This window comes from Narcine bancroftii, chromosome 2 (genome assembly GCF_036971445.1).
Source record: "Narcine bancroftii isolate sNarBan1 chromosome 2, sNarBan1.hap1, whole genome shotgun sequence".
Classification (NCBI taxonomy): Eukaryota; Metazoa; Chordata; class Chondrichthyes; order Torpediniformes; family Narcinidae; genus Narcine; species Narcine bancroftii.
In genome coordinates this window covers 173330297-173352262 of record NC_091470.1, presented here as the reverse complement: position 1 = coordinate 173352262, position 21966 = coordinate 173330297, and the positions used below count along the sequence as shown (strand labels likewise).

At 40.3% G+C, this 21966-nt stretch overlaps 1 protein-coding gene across 1 annotated transcript in view; it reads left to right on the top strand.

The window, feature by feature from the left end:
* The window catches only part of LOC138752521 (tyrosine-protein kinase STYK1), a 207328-nt gene that overhangs the window by 40394 nt on the left and 144968 nt on the right, over positions 1-21966 (top strand). Inside the window, exon 4 of the mRNA XM_069915324.1 lies at positions 9874-10107. Within this exon, the coding sequence (XP_069771425.1) occupies positions 9874-10107 (234 nt within the window). The remainder of the gene's footprint in view (positions 1-9873; positions 10108-21966) is intronic.

Sequence of the window (21966 nt, the reverse complement as noted above, 5' to 3'; positions counted from 1 at the left end):
TTTCTTTCATTGACCTAGTGCCCCCGCTTCTGGTCAGCATCCCCCGGCCTCAGGGTCGTCGACTGCTTCTGGTGCTGGGAGATCGGACATGTGAATGTTTAGATCTCTAACCAGTCTTCTCTCAGCCTTAATTCTGAGGTACAGGGCAGGCATAGTCCTTACTGGCCCATGAGCCTAAGCTGCCCAAATACATGGCAAATAACCTACTACCCTGTATATCTTTGCAACGTGGGAGGAGACTGGAACATCCACAGGAAACCCATGCCAGTCGTGGGGAGAACATACAATCTCTTATAGACAGCAGGGAATTTGAACCTGGTTCATTGGTGCTGTTACAGCGTTGCACTAACCAACCCATTTCCCTCCATTGTAACCAGAAGGAGAGGCAGGCTTGGGCCTCTCCCTTGCTCCTGTTCTTCTCCCCACCCCCTCCTTCCCACCTCCTCCATTGGGTCCACTCTTCATCCAGGGCTCCTGGCTTAAGTCCAAACTGGTCGACCCCCTTCTCCTCCATTGATGGTCCAGATCCTAAGCAGACAAACTCATCCCATCAATACCTCAGATTTTGCAAGTTGCAGAATGACACACCAGACCACTGTAAAACTGCCCAGTAGCTTCTGTGATCATTGCATCTGTAGCTCGGTAACATGGGATCTCCACACAATGAGGGATACAGAATAAGAGATCCCCCTCTTAACCAACACTGAACTCCACTCCCGCCAGCACTCCCATCAGTCCCTGAGCCTCGTTACCCTGTACGTTGGGTCATTATCGTGCCCTAACCTCTGATTGTGGCTTTGATGTTGAAAACTTGAAGCAGCATAAATGTTAGCTTTGGATTTATTTATTATTGTCAGGTGTTCCAAGATGAAGGGAGAAGCTTTCTTTTCATGTGCAAAGGCGAATGAAGAATGGCCACGCTCCGGAGCCATCTTTAAATTTAAATTAAATGTTAAATTTAGACCTACAGCACAGTAACAGGCCCTTTCGGCCCACAAGTCCGTGCTGCTCAATTTGCACCCAATTAATCTACAATCCCCTTTACGTCTCAAACGGTGGGAGAAAACCTGAGGAAAACCCACGCAAATACGGGGAGAACGTACAAACTCAGACAGAATGGGATTCGAACCCAGGTCCAGATCGCTGGTGCCCTAACAGTGTTGCACTATCCACTACGCCAACCGTGCCATAATTAAAAAGGAAAGAGAAAGTCACTTCAGAGACGGGCAGTGGTTGGGCCCTCGTTGCCTCTCCAGTGACCCTGGGTGTTGAAGTTGAGCCCCGATTCACTTGGCCTGGTGGAGGGCTTCAGATCCTGAGGGGAGCTACTGCTGTCAGATCCAGGGGGGAGCCCATCTTATCCAGCTGCCCTGTTCAGCCCTCCTGTGCTCGACAACCCTCTTCGCCGACAGCACGGACTGAAACCGTTCCCACTGGATCCTGGATGTTGATCATTCCTCCCCCTCAAGCACGAGGCTGATCTGGATCCATTGGAGAGGGAGCCCACTCCCATCAATCCCGTGTTCCCTGACTCCACTGCTGCCACCTAGACATTCCCACATCTCTGCCTGCTGGCTCCTGAACTCAGACCTGCAAATGATGGCAGGGTGGACACCCTGGTAGGTCATTGTGGGATCGAGCCTCACTTTTAAAATTTTTTAAATTTTTCACACTATAAACCACATTGATCAAGATACATACATTTTCCTTTTTAAATATATAGTGTTGTTTTCTCCCCCCCCTCCCTCTTCCCATCCCATCCTCCCTACCTCCCCTCCCATTCATTTAAAGTTCAGAATCTAAGATACATTAAACCCGTCAAACAATGTTGTCACTCAATAAAAATAAACAAGAAATTCCACTGAGTCAATTCTTTTCATTCTCTTCTCCTTCTGTCATTTTAGATGGTAGATGTCCCCGGTAGGTTTTCTCTATTATGTTTCATGTATGACTCCCATATTTGTTCAAATATTGTAATATTATTTCTTAAATTATAGGTTATTTTTTCTAATGGAATACATTTATTCATTTCTATATACCATTGTTGTATTCTCAAGTTATCTTCTATTTCCAGGCTGACATAATACATTTTTTTTGCTACAGCTAGGGCTATCATAACAAATCTTTTTTGTGCACCATCCAAATCAAGTCCAAATTCTTTGTTTTTTATGTTACTTAGGAGGAAGATCTCTGGGTTTTTTGGTATATTACTTTTTGTGATTTTATTAAATATCTGGTTTAGATCTTTCCAAAATTTTTCCACTTTCTCACATGTCCATATTGCATGAGTTGTTGTTCCCATTTCCTTTTTGCAGCGAAAACATCTGTCAGATACTGTTGGGTCCCATTTATTTAACTTTTGAGGTGTAATGTATAGCCTGTGTATCCAGTTATATTGTATCATACGTAACCTCGTATTTATTGTATTTCTCATAGTTCCTGAGCATAACCTCCCATGTTTCTTTCTTTATTTTTATGTTTAGATCTTGTTCCCATTTTTGTTTAGTTTTACCATTTGTTTCCTCATTCTCCTTTTCTTGTAGTTTAATATACATGTTTGTTACAAATTTTTTGATTATCATTGTGTCTGTAATCACATATTCAAAATTACTTCCCTCTGGTAACCTCAGACTGCTTCCCAATTTGTCCTTCAAGTAGGATTTCAGTTGGTAGTATGCCAACACTGTATCGTGAGTTATTATATTTATCCTTCATTTGTTCAAAGGATAATAATTTATTTCCCGAAAAGCAATTTTCTATTCTTTTGATCCCTTTTTTCTCCCATTCTCTAAAGGAAAGGTCAGTATTAGTTTTGGTAGTTGGTAATTTGTTTTATTCCTTTCTACATGAATCTTCTTCCAAATATTGAGTAGATGATGTAATACTTGTGAATTCCTACGTTGTACCAATTTTTCATCCCATTTATATAATATATGTTCAGGGATCTTCTCCCCTATTTTATCTAGTTCTAATCTAGTCCAATCTGGCTTTTCCCTTGTTTGATAAAAATCTGATAGGTATCTTAATTGTGCGGCTCTATAATAATTTTTAAAGTTTGGCAGTTGTAAACCTCCTTGTTTATTACCATTCTGTTAATTTATCTAGTGCTATCCTCGGTTTCCCCCCTTTCCATAAAAATTTCCTTATTATTTTCTTTAACTCTTTGAAGAATTTCTCTGTCAAGTTTATTGGCAATACCTGAAATAGGTATTGTATCCTTGGGAAAATGTTCATTTTAATACAGTTTATCCTTCCTATTAGTGTTAGTGGTAAGTCTTTCCAATGCTCTAAGTCGTCTTGTAATTTTTTCATTAGTGGATAATAATTGAGTTTATATAGATGGCCAAGGTTATTATTTATTTGTATACCTAGGTATCGCATTGCTTGCATTTGCCATCTGAATGGTGATTCTTTCTTAAATTTTGAGAAATCCGCATTATTCATTGGCATTGCTTCACTTTTATTTGCGTTAATTTTGTATCCTGACACTTCTCCATATTCCTTCAATTTCTTATCTAATTCTTTTATTGATATTTCTGGTTCTGTTAAGTATACTATAACGTAATCTGCAAATAAACTGATTTTACATTCCTTGTCTTTTATTTTTATCCCTTTTATTTTATTTTCTGTTCTTATCAGTTCTGCTAGTTGTTCTATGGCTAACGCGAACAATAAGGGCGATAGTGGACATCCCTGCCTTGTTGATCTGCTTAAGTTAAATTGTTTTGATATATATCCATTTACTGTCACTTTCGCCAATGGCCCCTTATATAATGCTTTAATCCAATTAATATATTTCTCTGGAAAGCTGAATTTTTGTAGTATTTTGAATAAATAATTCCATTCTACTCTGTCAAAGGCCTTCTCTGTGTCTAAAGCAACCGCTACTGTTGGAGCTCTATTTCCTTCTACTGCATGAATTAAGTTAATAAATTTACAAATATTGTCTGTTGTTCGTCTTTTTTTAATAAATCCAGTTTGGTCTAGATTTACTATTTTTGGTACATAGTCGGCTAATGTGTTTGCTAATAGTTTAGCTATTATCTTATAATCTGTGTTAAGTAAAGATATTGGTCTCTATGACGCTGGTGCGAGTGGATCTTTCCCTGTCTTTGGTATTTCTGTAAATATTGCTGTTTTGCATGAATCTGGTAAGCTTTGTGTTTTATCAATCTGGTTGATTACTTCCAGGAGGGGAGGAATTAATAAATCTTTAAATGTTTTATAGAATTGTATTGGGAATCTATCCTCTCCTGGTGTTTTATTATTCGGTAGTTTTTTTTATTATCTCCTGTATTTCTTCTATTTCAAATGGTTCTGTTAATTTATTTTGTTCCTCTGTTTGAAATTTCGGTAGTTCAATTTTAGTTAAAAATTCATCTATTTTGTCTTCTTTCCCTTCATTTTCAGTTTGGTATAATTGTTCGTAGAATTCTCTGAAGTTTTCATTAATCTCCGTTGGATTATATGTGATTTGTTTGTTTTTTTTCCTTGATGCCAATACCATTCTCTTAGTTTGTTCTGTCTTAAGCTGCCACGCTAGAATTTTGTGCGTTTTTTCTCCTAGTTCATAATATTTCTGTTTTGTCTTCATTATGTTCTTCTCCACCTTATATGTTTGTAGTGTTTCATATTTTATTTTTTTATCTGCCAATTCTCTTCTTTTAGTTGTGTCTTCCTTCATTGCTAATTCTTTTTCTATATTTGCTATTTCCCTTTCCAACTGCTCTGTTTCCTGATTGTAGTCCTTCTTCATCTTGGTTACATAACTTATTATTTGCCCTCTGATGAACACTTTCATTGCATCCCATAGTATAAACTTATCTTTCACTGATTCCGTATTTATTTCAAAGTACATTTTAATTTGCCTTTCAATTAATTCTCTAAAATCCTGCCTTTTAAGTAGCATGGAGTTTAATCTCCATCTATACTTTCTTGGAGGGATGTCCTCTAACTCTATTGTCAATATCAGGGGTGAGTGATCCGATAATATTCTAGCTTTATATTCTGTTTTCCTAACTCTGTCTTGCAAGCGAGCTGATAACAGGAATAGGTCTATTCTTGAGTATGTTTTATGTCTACCCGAATAATATGAATATTCCTTTTCTTTTGGGTGTTGTTTCCTCCATATATCCAAAAGTTGCATTTCTTGCATCGATTTAATTATAAATTTGGTTACTTTGTTCTCTCTGTTAATTTTTTTTCCCAGCTTTATCCATGTTTGAATCGAAATTAAGGTTGAAATCCCCTCCTATTAGTATGTTCCCTTGCGTGTCTGCTATCTTCAAAAAAATATCTTGTATAAATTTTTGATCTTCTTCGTTAGGTGAATATACATTGAGTAAATTCCAAAACTCCGAATATATCTGACATTTTATCATTACATATCTCCCTGCTGGATCTATTATTTCCTCTTCTATTTTAATTGGTACATTTTTACTGATTAATATAGTTACTCCTCTAGCTTTTAAATTATATGACGCTGCTGTTACATGTCCTATCCAATCTCTCTTTAATTTCTTGTGCTCCAATTCAGTTAAGTGTGTTTCTTGCACGAATGCTATATCAATTTTTTCTTTTTTCAATAAATTTAGCAGTTTCTTCCTTTTGATTTGGTTATGTATTCCTTTAATATTTAAAGTCATATAGTTCAACATAGCCATTTCATACTTTGTTTATCTTTCCTTTCTGTTTCCTCATCATCACCTTTCCTTCTTATCCATTTCTGCTTTCTTTTTTTGAACACTTTATAAGACAACATTTCTAAAACATCAAACATTTCCCTTATTCTCCTATCTAAAATTTCTTTAACCCCACTATCCCCTCCCCTTCCTGAGTTGCCCTTTATCCCTTGTCGGGCAATCACATCTCCCCTCTCCATTTGGATTTGCGAATTCACTCGCAAGCGTCAACTGATTTCGTAGTGACTGTAACTCCTCCCCACCCAGCCCCCCCCAGAAAAGACTTTAATTTTCATATACAACAAAGGTCACTCTCTTAATTCCTTCCTTACTTCCTCTCTTCCCTTTCTTTCCCTTATTAATTCTTATCTATACTCTATATATTTTCTTTTAAATACACATACACTCATGTACACACATATATACATACACACAAATATATATATATACCCATATACACACATACATATAGTTCGTGGTCATTTTTGCTCTCGTTAAATGTCTTCATCTCTCTGTCTGTTTTGTAGTTGTTCTGCAAATTTTCGTGCTTCTTCTGGTTCCGAGAATAGTCTGTTTTGCTGCCCTGGAATAACTATTTTAAGTACTGCTGGATACTTTAGCATAAATTTATATTCTTTTTTCCAAAGGATCATTTTGCTGTATTAAACTCCTTCCTCTTCTTCAGGAGTTCAAAACTTATATCTGGATAGAAAAATATTTTTTGACCTTTGTATTCCAGTGGCTTTTTGTCTTCTCTTATTTTCTTCATTGCTTTCTCCAATATATTTTCTCTTGTTGTATATCTTAGGAATTTTACTAAAATGGATCTTGGATTTTGTTGTGGTTGTGGTTTAGGGGCTAATGTTCTATGTGCCCTTTCTATTTCCATTTCTTCCTGTAATTCTGGTCTTCCTAGGACCCTGGGGATCCAATCTTTTATAAATTCTCTCATATTCTTGCCTTCTTCATCTTCCTTAAGGCCCACTATCTTTATATTATTTCTTCTATTATAATTTTCCATTATATCTATCTTCTGAGCTAACAGCTCTTGTGTCACTTTAACTTTTTTATTAGATTCTTCTAATTTCTTTTTTAAGTCCTCTACTTCCATTTCTACGGCTGTTTCTTGTTCTTCCACCTTGTCCACTCTTTTTCCTATATCTGACATGACCATCTCTAATCTATTCATTTTTTCTTCTGCACTTTTAATTCTTTTTATTTCACTAAATTCTTGTGATTGCCATTCTTTTACTGATTCCATATATTCTTTTAAAAAATATATATCCATTGTCTTGCCCTTCCCTTCTTCTTCCATTTCTCTGTGTTCTTCCTCTTCTTCTCCTCTGGGTTGGTCATCTGTTGTTTCTTTGATTTCTTTTTACTCTCTTCTTTCTTGTTCTCATTATTTTCTATGTTTTCCTCTTGTTGTGTTGTGGCTGTCATTCTCAGCTGTGGAGATCGACTCCTCAGCTGGTCTCCCCTCCTGTCAGTGTTTTTTTTGTCATGCGCGGTTGCGCACTTTTGCTTAGCTCCGTGAGCCATTTTTGTAGTCCCGAGCTCGGGACTTTGACTGACCTGAGGGAGCGGGCTTCTCTCTCCACAGCGGGCCTCCTCGGACAGGTAAGGCCTTCACCTTCTTCTTCTGATGTCTTCTTCTCTTCTTCCCGTTGCTTTCGACTTTTCTTTCTTCATTGCCATTTTATTCCCACCTTTACTTTCACTTTATTTTAATTTTCGTGTTTGTGCCTTTGTGTTTTCTCTGTTTTTTTTAAACTTTTCCGGAGAGGGCTGGAGTTCCCCGACCGGCCACTACTCCATCACATGACTTCCCCCGAGCCTCATTTGTTTACTCCAAACTCACTCTGACCCTTTAAGGTCTGATCTGTCACACATAACGTGAAACTGGGGCTCCATCTGACCACACCAGTGGATTAAAGAGTTGGGATGATCTCTCCATGACCAAAACACAGAAATGCTGGAGGAATTCGGCAGGTCCCACAGCGTTGATAGGAGGTAAAGATACATCACCGGTGTTTCGGGCCTGAGTCCTTCAAGGCTCAAGCCCAAAGCGTCAGTTATAAGTCTTTACCTCCTCTGGACACTGCAAGACCTACTGAGTTCCTCCATGTTTTTGCTCTCATAACAGCATCTGCAGATAATTTGTGTTTCACTCCAGGTGCCCAAAATCCCTTTGTGGTCACAGTATTAGTGGAGCCCCTTCCATTTTCTTTGAGTGTTTGAAGTGTGGCTGGACATGGTGATTAGAGGGGTGGTGGTCACGGAGGCTGAGAGATGAAGTGTGCCCCACGTTTGACACTACCAGGGAGCTGTGCACTTGCGCAATAGCTCACAGTGACGCTCAGAAGGATGCAATATGTCACAAACATGTACTTACTTTCGTCGGGAGCGGTGCCGACCGCTGATTATGAAGCAAGTGACGTGACAGGCGTTGGTAATATCACGCATGCCCAGTTGTGTTAGTGTCAGTATACGGATGATGGATCTCAGATGCAGAAGGAGGAGAGTGAGAGGGTCAGGATCACCCGTTTGGCACTGAACCAATGAGAAGGTCAGAGGAGTTTAGTGAATAAAGAAAATCGACTTCATGGTGTGGCTGGAAGAAACGAGTGAGCATATTTTTTATTTTTTTGTAAGCTGTGGTAAATTGGCAGGTCAGGCTGAGTTTCTCCAGCTCACTTGTGTACTGCCCTTGATCCTCGCATCTTAAATTTTCTTGCTTGTATCTGTTCTGAAGGATACATGGATGCAGACATTGCATAAGGTTTCCTCGACTCTTTCTTTCCAGACACCTTGTTTACTCTTGCAGGTAAGGCCACATCCAGCTCCCTATTGAATATATCTGAGCTCTGGTCAGGAGCTCCACAAGTTCACAACCCTCCAACCCAAGAAGTTTCTCCTCATCTCAGTTCTAAATGGTCTTTAGCCCTTGCCCAACATCAGAGCAGGTAGTGTTTTTGATTCTCTTCAATGCAGAATGCTGAAACAATGTGCGAATATTACTTGACTTATGGCTACTCAGTATTTATATTCTGACAGTTCAAAGTAATCTTCATTGAACAAGTCAAAACACTGAACCAATCCTCCAATTCTCTTCCGTTATGGACCACGGAGACTTTTATTTCTGACCAGGGATAGTGATATTGGGAGAAAGGAGTGTGTGCTGTGTGGAGCGCCGGAGCAGCAAGCTGGGAGAGTGAACAGCTCTGTGGAGTGCGAGAGCCGTGCGCTGAAGCCGGTGGGCGCACCTGCTTCTGTCCACCCCTCCTCCAAGCAAGAGCGCTGAAGACAGGCGCTGCAGCAGTTAAGCCATTCAGCACACTGAGGAACGATCTGTCTGTTTGTTCACCCAGCAGCTCCAGCTAAAAGGAAGGAGGCTGAGCTGCTCTGTTCATGGGAGCCAGTGCTGACTCTGTTCATGGGAGCCAGCGCTGGCTCTGTTCTGACAGCAGATTTCACGCTCTGATTCCCAGAGAGCGACCCCGACCTGGGCTCCTCCATCTCCTTTTGAGAAGAGGGCTTTATGTGACAAAAGTCACTTGGCATAACCCAAGGTAGGGTTTTGGTGGAGAAGACTTCGTGTGGCAGAGGGTCACCTGGTGCAACCCCCAAAGAGGGTTTTAGAGGTGTGGACTTCATGCTAGTTACTCGGAGGTCACTGTGAGAAAATCTGTGAGGAAACTGAAGGTGGTCGTTACCACACGAGAAACTTGGGAAAGTGTACTGTATTCTAAGGTTGCATGTCTGCCTAGTGACAACAGTCCTCTCTCTCCATGTTCAACTCAAAGGCCAAGCCTGGAGACCAGATTCTGTGGACTGCTCTTTTGACTGAGTTACTTGACGGGACTGACTTGGAGCTTTGTTTTGGGAGCTTATTTTGGGGCATTAAACTGTAGTGGTCTGAGTATTTTATCATGTACACTATTTACACTCACACTCAATAAATATTAATTGTTAGTATATAGTTCCCATAAAGGCTTATGTTTGGATGTTGAGTTTATTGAGATAATTATATTGTTGGCAATTGTTAATTAATTTTGTGTTAATCCATCTGTTTAGCATCTAATTTCAATTGCTGCTAGTGAGGTTTAACATGTTCATATTGTAATATCAGTCCTCTGTATTTATTTTCATTTTTATGATCTTAATTTTACAAACTTAATTCTTTCTCCAGACAAATCGGATTCTGTTTATCAGTGGGAGAATGAAAATGGATTTGTCTCAAATGCAACTGAACGGATTCTGGCAGCAAAAGATCCGTCTCTGAAACAGTGGGAAATTCCCCCAGAACGTGTCATTGGGAATTTGGAATATATGCAGTGTGGGAGCTATGGACCGATATATACAGCCAACATCCTTGCCCTGGATGGGTCTGGAGAGCTGAAAGCTGTTTTCAAGTCTCTTCATGGTGAGTAAAGAACGTTCCTTCATATTTGTGTTCCTTCCCCTCTGTGGAAAGTAGACTTTTCAAAGTGAGCCCACGTTTGAGATCAACCAAGTTAAAGCATTGCAAAGTAAAAGTTCCTTTAAAACAAAAATTCATAGACATTCAAACCACCCTCTCTTTGGCTATGCCACCCCCCACCCCCAGGCCCCCTTCCCTGTGAAGCAGCCAAGTTTTGGTTTCTTCCCTACTTCTGACTACATTTAAAAAAAAATGATGTTACGTGAGGTGAAAAGTAAACAAGGCTTTATCTTAAATGTGCTGTAGTTCAGGAGGGGGGGAGGGGATGTGTTGTAGGACACTGGCTGACTTAGACCTCCACAAGTTCACAACTCTCCAAGCGAAGAAGTTTCTCCTCATCTCAGTTCTAAATGGTCTTTAGCCCTTGCCCAACGTCAGAGCAGGTAGTGTTTTTGATTCTCTTCAATGCAGAATGCTGAAACAATGTGCGAATATTACTTGACTTATGGCGACTCAGTATTTATATTCCGACAGTTCAAAGTAATCCTCATTGAACAAGTCAAAACTGACCCTTCCAGTCCACAAGCCTGCATCATGCAAATACACCAATTAATCTGCAATCCCTGTACATTTTAAATGGTGGGAGGAAACCCAGACAAACCCCACCCAGACACGGGGTCAAACTCCTTGCAGACAGATTCTAACCCAATAGCTAGCACTGTAATTGTGTTACACTAACCACTACACTAACCGTGTTTTGTTGATTGAGACGCATGACCAATATTGCCTTATTTAGAGCTCAGCATCTGGCATCTATTTAATAACCCACATCCTGCAATGAACATCTAGAAGTTTTATCTTGGGAACCATTTTTTCATATTTACATCCAGGCAGTCCTCATTGAATAATGTCCCGACCCACAATTAAACAAATGGAATAAATATCCTACCTTGGACTGCCTTGCACTGTTGTGAGTTTCTTTTTAGTGCACTAGGATTACTATGGATATTTGTTAACTATTGATCTTGTGTTTATATCATCTCTTTTCATTTAATTAATTTAGTTTACTAAACTAAAGCAACCCCCAGTTGCTTGAGATTGGCGAGCTAACCACTAGGGGGTGCCAATGTTAAACTTCCATATTTTTTACCTATTTATTTTCTGTGATCTTTCTCCTTACCTATTTTTTTTTTAAATTTTTGCCAGTTGCTTCTGGCTGCTGGTTGCTTGAATTCTGGATAATGGGGGTTTACTGTATTAAGTAGCTGCTTGAATTCTGGATAATAGGGGTTTACTGTACAAGAGTTGCTGCTTGAATTCTGGATAATGGGGGTTTACTGTACAAGAGTTGCTGCTTGAATTCTGGATAATGGGGGTTCACTGTACGAGAGTTGCTGCTTGAATTCTGGATAATAGGGGTTTACTGTACAAGAGTTGCTGCTTGAATTCTGGATAATGGGGGTTTACTGTACAAGAGTTGCTGCTTGAATTCTGGATAATGGGGGTTTACTGTACAAGAGTTGCTGCTTGAATTCTGGATAATAGGGGTTTACTGTACAAGAGTTGCTGCTTGAATTCTGGATAATGGGGGTTTACTGTACAAGAGTTGCTGCTTGAATTCTGGATAATGGGGGTTCACTGTACGAGAGTTGCTGCTTGAATTCTGGATAATAGGGGTTTACTGTACAAGAGTTGCTGCTTGAATTCTGGATAATGGGGGTTTACTGTACAAGAGTTGCTGCTTGAATTCTGGATAATGGGGGTTCACTGTACAAGAGTTGCTGCTTGAATTCTGGATAATGGGGGTTCACTGTACGAGAGTTGCTGCTTGAATTCTGGATAATAGGGGTTTACTGTACAAGAGTTGCTGCTTGAATTCTGGATAATGGGGGTTTACTGTACAAGAGTTGCTGCTTGAATTCTGGATAATGGGGGTTCACTGTACAAGAGTTGCTGCTTGAATTCTGGATTATGGGGGTTCACTGTACAAGAGTTGCTGCTTGAATTCTGGATAATGGGGGTTTACTGTACAAGTTGCTGCTTGAATTCTGGATAATGGGGGGTTTACTGTATAGCTGCTTCAATTCTGGATAATGGGGGTTTACTGTACAAGAGTTGCTGCTTGAATTCTGGATAATGGGGGTTCACTGTACAAGAGTTGGTGCTTGAATTCTGGATAATGGGGGTTTACTGTACAAGTTGCTGCTTGAATTCTGGATAATGGGGGGTTTACTGTATAGCTGCTTCAATTCTGGATAATGGGGGTTTACTGTACAAGAGTTGCTGCTTGAATTCTGGATAATAGGGGTTTACTGTACAAGAGTTTCAGCTTGAATTCTGGATAATGGGGTTTTACTGTACAAGAGTTTCAGCTTGAATTCTGGATAATGGGGTTTTACTGTACAAGAGTTTCTGCTTGAATTCTGGATAATGGGGTTTTACTGTTCAAGAGTTGCTGCTTGAATTCTGGATAATGGGGGGTTTACTGTATAGCTGCTTCAATTCTGGATAATGGGGGTTTACTGTACAAGAGTAGCTGCTTGAATTCTGGATAATGGGGGTTCACTGTACGAGTAGCTGCTTGAATTCTGCATTATGGGGGTTTACTGTACAAGAGTTGCTGCTTGAATTCTGGATAATGGGGGTTTACTGTACAAGAGTAGCTGCTTGAATTCTGGATAATGGGGGTTCACTGTACGAGTAGCTGCTTGAATTCTGCATTATGGGGGTTTACTGTACAAGAGTTGCTGCTTGAATTCTGGATAATGGGGGTTTACTGTACAAGAGTAGCTGCTTGAATTCTGGATAATGGGGGTTTACTGTACAAGAGTTGCTGCTTGAATTCTGGATAATGGGGGTTTACTGTACAAGAGTTGCTGCTTGAATTCTGGATAATGGGGGTTTACTGTACAAGAGTAGCTGCTTGAATTCTGGATAATGGGGGTTCACTGTACAAGAGTTGCTGCTTGAATTCTGGATAATGGGGGTTTACTGTACAAGAGTTGCTGCTTGAATTCTGGATAATGGGGGTTTACTGTACAAGAGTTGCTGCTTGAATTCTGGATAATAAGGGTTTACTGTACAAGAGTTGCTGCTTGAATTCTGGATAATGGGGGTTTACTGTACAAGAGTTGCTGCTTGAATTCTGGATAATGGGGGTTTACTGTACAAGAGTTGCTGCTTGAATTCTGGATAATGGGGGTTTACTGTACAAGAGCAGCTGCTTGAATTCTGGATAATGGGGGTTTACTGTACAAGAGTTGCTGCTTGAATTCTGGATAATGGGGGTTTACTGTACAAGAGTTGCTGCTTGAATTCTGGATAATAAGGGTTTACTGTACAAGAGTTGCTGCTTGAATTCTGGATAATGGGGGTTTACTGTACAAGAGTTGCTGCTTGAATTCTGGATAATGGGGGTTTACTGTACAAGAGTTGCTGCTTGAATTCTGGATAATAAGGGTTTACTGTACAAGAGTTGCTGCTTGAATTCTGGATAATGGGGGTTTACTGTACAAGAGTTGCTGCTTGAATTCTGGATAATGGGGGTTTACTGTACAAGAGTTGCTGCTTGAATTCTGGATAATGGGGGTTTACTGTACAAGAGTAGCTGCTTGGATTCTGGATAATGGGTGGTTACTGTACGAGTGTCTGCTTGAATTCTGGATATAGGGGATTACTGTACAAGAGTTGCTGCTTGAATTCTGGATAATGGGGGTTTACTGTACAAGAGTTTCAGCTTGAATTCTGGATAATGGGGGTTTACTGTACAAGAGTTGCTGCTTGAATTCTGGATAATGGGGGTTTACTGTACAAGAGTTGCTGCTTGAATTCTGGATAATGGGGGTTTACTGTACAAGAGTTTCAGCTTGAATTCTGGATAATGGGGGTTTACTGTACAAGAGTTGCTGCTTGAATTCTGGATATAGGGGGTTTACTGTACAAGAGTTGCTGCTTGAATTCTGGATAATGGGGGATTACTGTACAAGAGTTCCTGCTTGAATTCTGGATAATGGGAGTTTACTGTACAAGAGTTTCAGCTTGAATTCTGGATTATGGGGGTTTACTGTAAAAAAGTTGCTGCTTGAATTCTGGATAATGGGGGTTTACTGTTCAAGAGTTGCTGCTTGAATTCTGGATAATGGGTGGTTACTGTACGAGTAGCTGCTTGAATTCTGGATAATTGGGGTTTACTGTACAAGAGTAGCTGCTTGAATTCTGGATAATGGGGGTTCACTGTACAAGAGTTGCTGCTTTAATTCTGGATAATAGGGGTTTACTGTACAAGAGTTGCTGCTTGAATTCTGGCTAATGGGGGTTTACTGTACAAGAGTTGCTGCTTGAATTCTGGATAATGGGGGTTTACTGTACAAGAGTTGCTGCTTGAATTCTGGATAATAGGGGTTTACTGGACAAGAGTTGCTGCTTGAATTCTGGATATTGGGGGTTTACTGTACAAGAGTTGCTGCTTGAATTCTGGATAATGGGGGTTTACTGTACAAGAGTTGCTGCTTGAATTCTGGATAATAAGGGTTTACTGTACAAGAGTTGCTGCTTGAATTCTGGATAATGGGGGTTTACTGTACAAGAGTTGCTGCTTGAATTCTGGATAATGGGGGTTTACTGTACAATTCTGGATGATGGGGGTTTACTGTACAAGAGTTGCTGCTTGAATTCTGGACAATGGGCGTTTACTGTACAAGAGTTTCAGCTTGAATTCTGGATAATGGGGGTTTACTGTACAAGAGTTGCTGCTTGAATTCTGGATAATGGGGGTTTACTGTACAAGAGTTGCTGCTTGAATTCTGGATAATGGGGGTTTACTGTACAAGAGTTGCTGCTTGAATTCTGGATATAGGGGATTACTGTAAAAGAGTTGCTGCTTGAATTCTGGATAATGGGGGTTTACTGTACAAGAGTTGCTGCTTGAATTCTGGATAATGGGGGTTTACTGTACAAGAGTTGCTGCTTGAATTCTGGATAATGGGGGTTTACTGTACAAGAGTTGCTGCTTGAATTCTGGATAATGGGGGTTTACTGTACAAGAGTTGCTGCTTGAATTCTGGATAATGGGGGTTTACTGTACAAGAGTTGCTGCTTGAATTCTGGATAATGGGGGTTTACTGTACAAGAGTTGCTGCTTGAATTCTGGATAATGGGGGTTTACTGTACAAGAGTTGCTGCTTGAATTCTGGATAATGGGGGTTTACTGTAAAAGAGTTGCTGCTTGAATTCTGGATAATGGGGGTTTACTGTAAAAGAGTTGCTGCTTGAATTCTGGATAATGGGGGTTCACTGTACAAGAGTTGCTGCTTGAATTCTGGATAATGGGGGTTTACTGTACAAGAGTAGCTGCTTGGATTCTGGATAATGGGGGCTTAATGTACAAGAGTTGCTGCTTGAATTCTGGATAATGGGGGTTTACTGTACAAGAGTAGCTGCTTGGATTCTGGATAATGGGTGGTTACTGTACGAGTGTCTGCTTGAATTCTTGATAATTGGGGTTTACTGTACAAGAGTTGCTGCTTGAATTCTGGATATAGGGGATTACTGTACAAGAGTTGCTGCTTGAATTCTGGATATAGGGGATTACTGAACAAGAGTTGCTGCTTGAATTCTGGATATAGGGGATTACTGTAAAAGAGTTGCTGCTTGAATTCTGGATAATGGGGGTTTACTGTACAAGAGTTGCTGCTTGAATTCTGGATATAGGGGATTACTGTACAAGAGTTGCTGCTTGAATTCTGGATATAGGGGATTACTGTAAAAGAGTTGCTGCTTGAATTCTGGATATAGGGGATTACTGTACAAGAGTTGCTGCTTGAATTCTGGATAATGGGGGTTTACTGTACAAGAGTTGCTGCTTGAATTCTGGATAATGGGGGTTCACTGTACAAGAGTTGCTGCTTGAATTCTGGATAATGGGGGTTTACTGTACAAGAGTTGCTGCTTGAATTCTGGATATAGGGGATTACTGTACAAGAGTTGCTGCTTGAATTCTGGATATAGGGGATTACTGTACAAGAGTTGCTGCTTGAATTCTGGATAATGGGGGTTTACTGTACAAGAGTTGCTGCTTGAATTCTGGATAATGGGGGTTTACTGTACAAGAGTTGCTGCTTGAATTCTGGATAATGGGGGTTTACTGTACAAGAGTTGCTGCTTGAATTCTGGATTATGGGGGTTTACTGTACAAGAGTTGCTGCTTGAATTCTGGATAATGGGGGTTTACTGTACAAGAGTTGCTGCTTGAATTCTGGATAATGGGGGTTTACTGTACAAGAGTTGCTGCTTGAATTCTGGATAATGGGGGTTTACTGTACAAGAGTGTCTGCTTGAATTCTGGATAATGGGGGTTTAGTGTACAAGAGTTGCTGCTTGAATTCTGGATAATGGGGGTTGACTGTACAAGAGTAGCTGCTTGAATTCTGGATATAGGGGATTACTGTACAAGAGTTGCTGCTTGAATTCTGGATAATGGGGGTTTACTGTACAAGAGTTGCTGCTTGAATTCTGGATAATGGGGGTTTACTGTACAAGAGTTGCTGCTTGAATTCTGGATATAGGGGATTACTGTAAAAGAGTTGCTGCTTGAATTCTGGATAATGGGGGTTTACTGTACAAGAGTTGCTGCTTGAATTCTGGATAATGGGGGTTTACTGTACTAGAGTTGCTGCTTGAATTCTGGATAATGGGGGTTTACTGTACAAGAGTTGCTGCTTGAATTCTGGATATAGGGGATTACTGTACAAGAGTTGCTGCTTGAATTCTGGATATAGGGGATTACTGTACAAGAGTTGCTGCTTGAATTCTGGATATAGGGGATTACTGTAAAAGAGTTGCTGCTTGAATTCTGGATAATGGGAGTTTACTGTACTAGAGTTGCTGCTTGAATTCTGGATAATGGGGGTTTACTGTACAAGAGTTGCTGCTTGAATTCTGGATATAGGGGATTACTGTACAAGAGTTGCTGCTTGAATTCTGGATAATGGGGGTTTACTGTACAAGAGTTGCTGCTTGAATTCTGGATAATGGGGGTTTACTGTACAAGTTTCAGCTTGAATTCTGGATAATGGGGGTTTACTATACAAGAGTTGCTGCTTGAATTCTGGATAATGGGGGTTTACTGTACAAGAGTGTCAGCTTGAATTCTGGATAATGGGGGTTTACTGTACAAGAGTTTCAGCTTGAATTCTGGATAATGGTGGTTTACTGTACAAGAGTTGCTGCTTGAATTCTGGATAATAGGGGTTTACTGTACAAGAGTTGCTGCTTGAATTCTGGATATAGGGGATTACTGTACAAGAGTTGCCGCTTGAATTCTGGATTATGGGGGTTCACTGTACAAGAGTTGCTGCTTGAATTCTGGATAATGGGGGTTTACTGTACAAGAGTTGCTGCTTGAATTCTGGATAATGGGGGTTTACTGTACAAGAGTTGCTGCTTGAATTCTGGATAATGGGGGTTCACTGTACAAGAGTTGCTGCTTGATTTCTGGATATAGGGGATTACTGTACAAGAGTTGCTGCTTGAATTCTGGATTATGGGTGTTTACTGTACAAGAGTTGCTGCTTGAATTCTGGATAATGGGGGTTTACTGTACAAGAGTTGCTGCTTGAATTCTGGATATAGGGGATTACTGTAAAAGAGTTGCTGCTTGAATTCTGGATATAGGGGATTACTGTAAAAGAGTTGCTGCTTGAATTCTGGATAATGGGGGTTTACTGTACAAGAGTTGCTGCTTGAATTCTGGATATAGGGGATTACTGTACAAGAGTTGCTGCTTGAATTCTGGATAATGGGGGTTTACTGTACAAGAGTTGCTGCTTGAATTCTGGATAATGGGGGTTTACTGTACAAGAGTTGCTGCTTGAATTCTGGATAATGGGGGTTTACTGTACAAGAGTTGCTGCTTGAATTCTGGATAATGGGGGTTTACTGTACAAGAGTTGCTGCTTGAATTCTGGATATAGGGGATTACTGTAAAAGAGTTGCTGCTTGAATTCTGGATAATGGGGGTTTACTGTACAAGAGTGTCTGCTTAAATTCTGGATAATGGGGGTTTACTGTACAAGAGTTGCTGCTTGAATTCTGGATAATGGGGGTTTACTGTACAAGAGTTGCTGCTTGAATTCTGGATATAGGGGATTACTGTAAAAGAGTTGCTGCTTGAATTCTGGATAATGGGGGTTTACTGTACAAGAGTTGCTGCTTGAATTCTGGATATAGGGGATTACTGTACAAGAGTTGCTGCTTGAATTCTGGATAATGGGGGTTTACTGTACAAGAGTTGCTGCTTGAATTCTGGATAATGGGGGTTTACTGTACAAGAGTTGCTGCTTGAATTCTGGATAATGGGGGTTTACTGTACAAGAGTTGCTGCTTGAATTCTGGATAATGGGGGTTTACTGTACAAGAGTTGCTGCTTGAATTCTGGATATAGGGGATTACTGTAAAAGAGTTGCTGCTTGAATTCTGGATAATGGGGGTTTACTGTACAAGAGTTGCTGCTTGAATTCTGGATAATGGGGGTTTACTGTACAAGAGTGTCTGCTTAAATTCTGGATAATGGGGGTTTACTGTACAAGAGTTGCTGCTTGAATTCTGGATAATGGGGGTTTACTGTACAAGAGTTGCTGCTTGAATTCTGGATATAGGGGATTACTGTAAAAGAGTTGCTGCTTGAATTCTGGATAATGGGGGTTTACTGTACAAGAGTTGCTGCTTGAATTCTGGATAATGGGGGTTTACTGTACAAGAGTTGCTGCTTGAATTCTGGATAATGGGGGTTTACTGTACAAGAGTTGCTGCTTGAATTCTGGATAATGGGGGTTTACTGTACAAGAGTGTCTGCTTAAATTCTGGATAATGGGGGTTTACTGTACAAGAGTTGCTGCTTGAATTCTGGATAATGGGGGTTTACTGTACAAGAGTTGCTGCTTGAATTCTGGATATAGGGGATTACTGTACAAGAGTTGCTGCTTGAATTCTGGATAATGGGGGTTTACTGTACTAGAGTTGCTGCTTGAATTCTGGATAATGGGGGTTTACTGTACAAGTGTTGCTGCTTGAATTCTGCATAATGGGGGTTTACTGTACAAGAGTTTCAGCTTGAATTCTGGACAATGGGGGTTTACTGTATAAGAGTTGCTGCTTGAATTCTGGATAATGGGGGTTTACTGTACAAGTTTCAGCTTGAATTCTGGATAATGGGGGTTTACTGTACAAGAGTTGCTGCTTGAATTCTGGATAATGGGGGTTTACTGTACAAGAGTTGCTGCTTGAATTCTGGATAATGGGGGTTTACTGTACAAGAGTTGCTGCTTGAATTCTGGATAATGGGGGTTTACTGTACAAGAGTTTCAGCTTGAATTCTGGATAATGGGGGTTTACTGTACAAGAGTTGCTGCTTGAATTCTGGATAATGGGGGTTTACTGTACAAGAGTTTCAGCTTGAATTCTGGATAATGGGGGTTCACTGTACAAGAGTTGCTGCTTGAATTCTGGATTATGGGGGTTTACTGTAAAAGAGTTGCTGCTTGAATTCTGGATAATGGGGGTTTACTGTACAAGAGTTGCTGCTTGAATTCTGGATTATGGGGGTTTACTGTAAAAGAGTTGCTGCTTGAATTCTGGATAATGGGGGTTTACTGTACAAGAGTTGCTGCTTGAATTCTGGATAATGGGAGTTTACTGTACAAGAGTTGCTGCTTGAATTCTGGATAATGGGGGTTCACTGTACAAGAGTTGCTGCTTGAATTCTGGATTATGGGGGTTCACTGTAAAAGAGTTGCTGCTTGAATTCTGGATAATGGGGGTTTACTGTAAAAGAGTTGCTGCTTGAATTCTGGATAATGGGGGTTTACTGTAAAAGAGTTGCTGCTTGAATTCTGGATAATGGGGGTTTACTGTACAAGAGTTGCTGCTTGAATTCTGGATAATGGGGGATTACTGTACAAGAGTTGCTGCTTGAATTCTGGATAATGGGGGTTTACTGTACAAGAGTTGCTGCTTGAATTCTGGATAATGGGGGTTTACTGTACAAGAGTTGCTGCTTGAATTCTGGATAATGGGGGTTTACTGTAAAAGAGTTGCTGCTTGAATTCTGGATAATGGGGGATTACTGTACAAGAGTTGCTGCTTGAATTCTGGATATAGGGGATTACTGTAAAAGAGTTACTGCTTGAATTCTGGATAATGGGGGTTTACTGTACAAGAGTTGCTGCTTGAATTCTGGATAATGGGGATTTACTGTACAAGAGTTGCTGCTTGAATTCTGGATAATGGGGGTTTACTGTACTAGAGTTGCTGCTTGAATTCTGGATAATGGGGGTTTAGTGTACAAGAGTTGCTGCTTGAATTCTGGATAATGGGGGTTGACTGTACAAGAGTAGCTGCTTGAATTCTGGATATAGGGGATTACTGTACAAGAGTTGCTGCTTGAATTCTGGATAATGGGGGTTTACTGTACAAGTTGCTGCTTGAATTCTGGATATAGGGGATTACTGTAAAATAGTTGCTGCTTGAATTCTGGATAATGGGGGTTTACTGTACAAGAGTTGCTGCTTGAATTCTGGATAATGGGGGTTTACTGTACTAGAGTTGCTGCTTGAATTCTGGATAATGGGGGTTTACTGTACAAGAGTTGCTGCTTGAATTCTGGATAATGGGGGTTTACTGTACAAGAGTTGCTGCTTGAATTCTGGATATAGGGGATTACTGTAAAAGAGTTGCTGCTTGAATTCTGGATAATGGGGGTTTACTGTACAAGAGTTGCTGCTTGAATTCTGGATAATGGGGGTTTACTGTACAAGAGTTGCTGCTTGAATTCTGGATAATGGGGGTTTACTGTACAAGAGTTGCTGCTTGAATTCTGGATAATGGGGGTTTACTGTACTAGAGTTGCTGCTTGAATTCTGGATAATGGGGGTTTAGTGTACAAGAGTTGCTGCTTGAATTCTGGATAATGGGGGTTGACTGTACAAGAGTAGCTGCTTGAATTCTGGATATAGGGGATTACTGTACAAGAGTTGCTGCTTGAATTCTGGATAATGGGGGTTTACTGTACAAGAGTTGCTGCTTGAATTCTGGATAATGGGGGTTTACTGTACAAGTTGCTGCTTGAATTCTGGATATAGGGGATTACTGTAAAATAGTTGCTGCTTGAATTCTGGATAATGGGGGTTTACTGTACAAGAGTTGCTGCTTGAATTCTGGATAATGGGGGTTTACTGTACTAGAGTTGCTGCTTGAATTCTGGATAATGGGGGTTTACTGTACAAGAGTTGCTGCTTGAATTCTGGATATAGGGGATTACTGTACAAGAGTTGCTGCTTGAATTCTGGATATAGGGGATTACTGTACAAGAGTTGCTGCTTGAATTCTGGATATAGGGGATTACTGTAAAAGAGTTGCTGCTTGAATTCTGGATAATGGGAGTTTACTGTACTAGAGTTGCTGCTTGAATTCTGGATAATGGGGGTTTACTGTACAAGAGTTGCTGCTTGAATTCTGGATATAGGGGATTACTGTACAAGAGTTGCTGCTTGAATTCTGGATAATGGGGGTTTACTGTACAAGAGTTGCTGCTTGAATTCTGGATAATGGGGGTTTACTGTACAAGTTTCAGCTTGAATTCTGGATAATGGGGGTTTACTATACAAGAGTTGCTGCTTGAATTCTGGATAATGGGGGTTTACTGTACAAGAGTGTCAGCTTGAATTCTGGATAATGGGGGTTTACTGTACAAGAGTTTCAGCTTGAATTCTGGATAATGGTGGTTTACTGTACAAGAGTTTCAGCTTGAATTCTGGATAATGGGGGTTTACTGTACAAGAGTTGCTGCTTGAATTCTGGATAATGGGG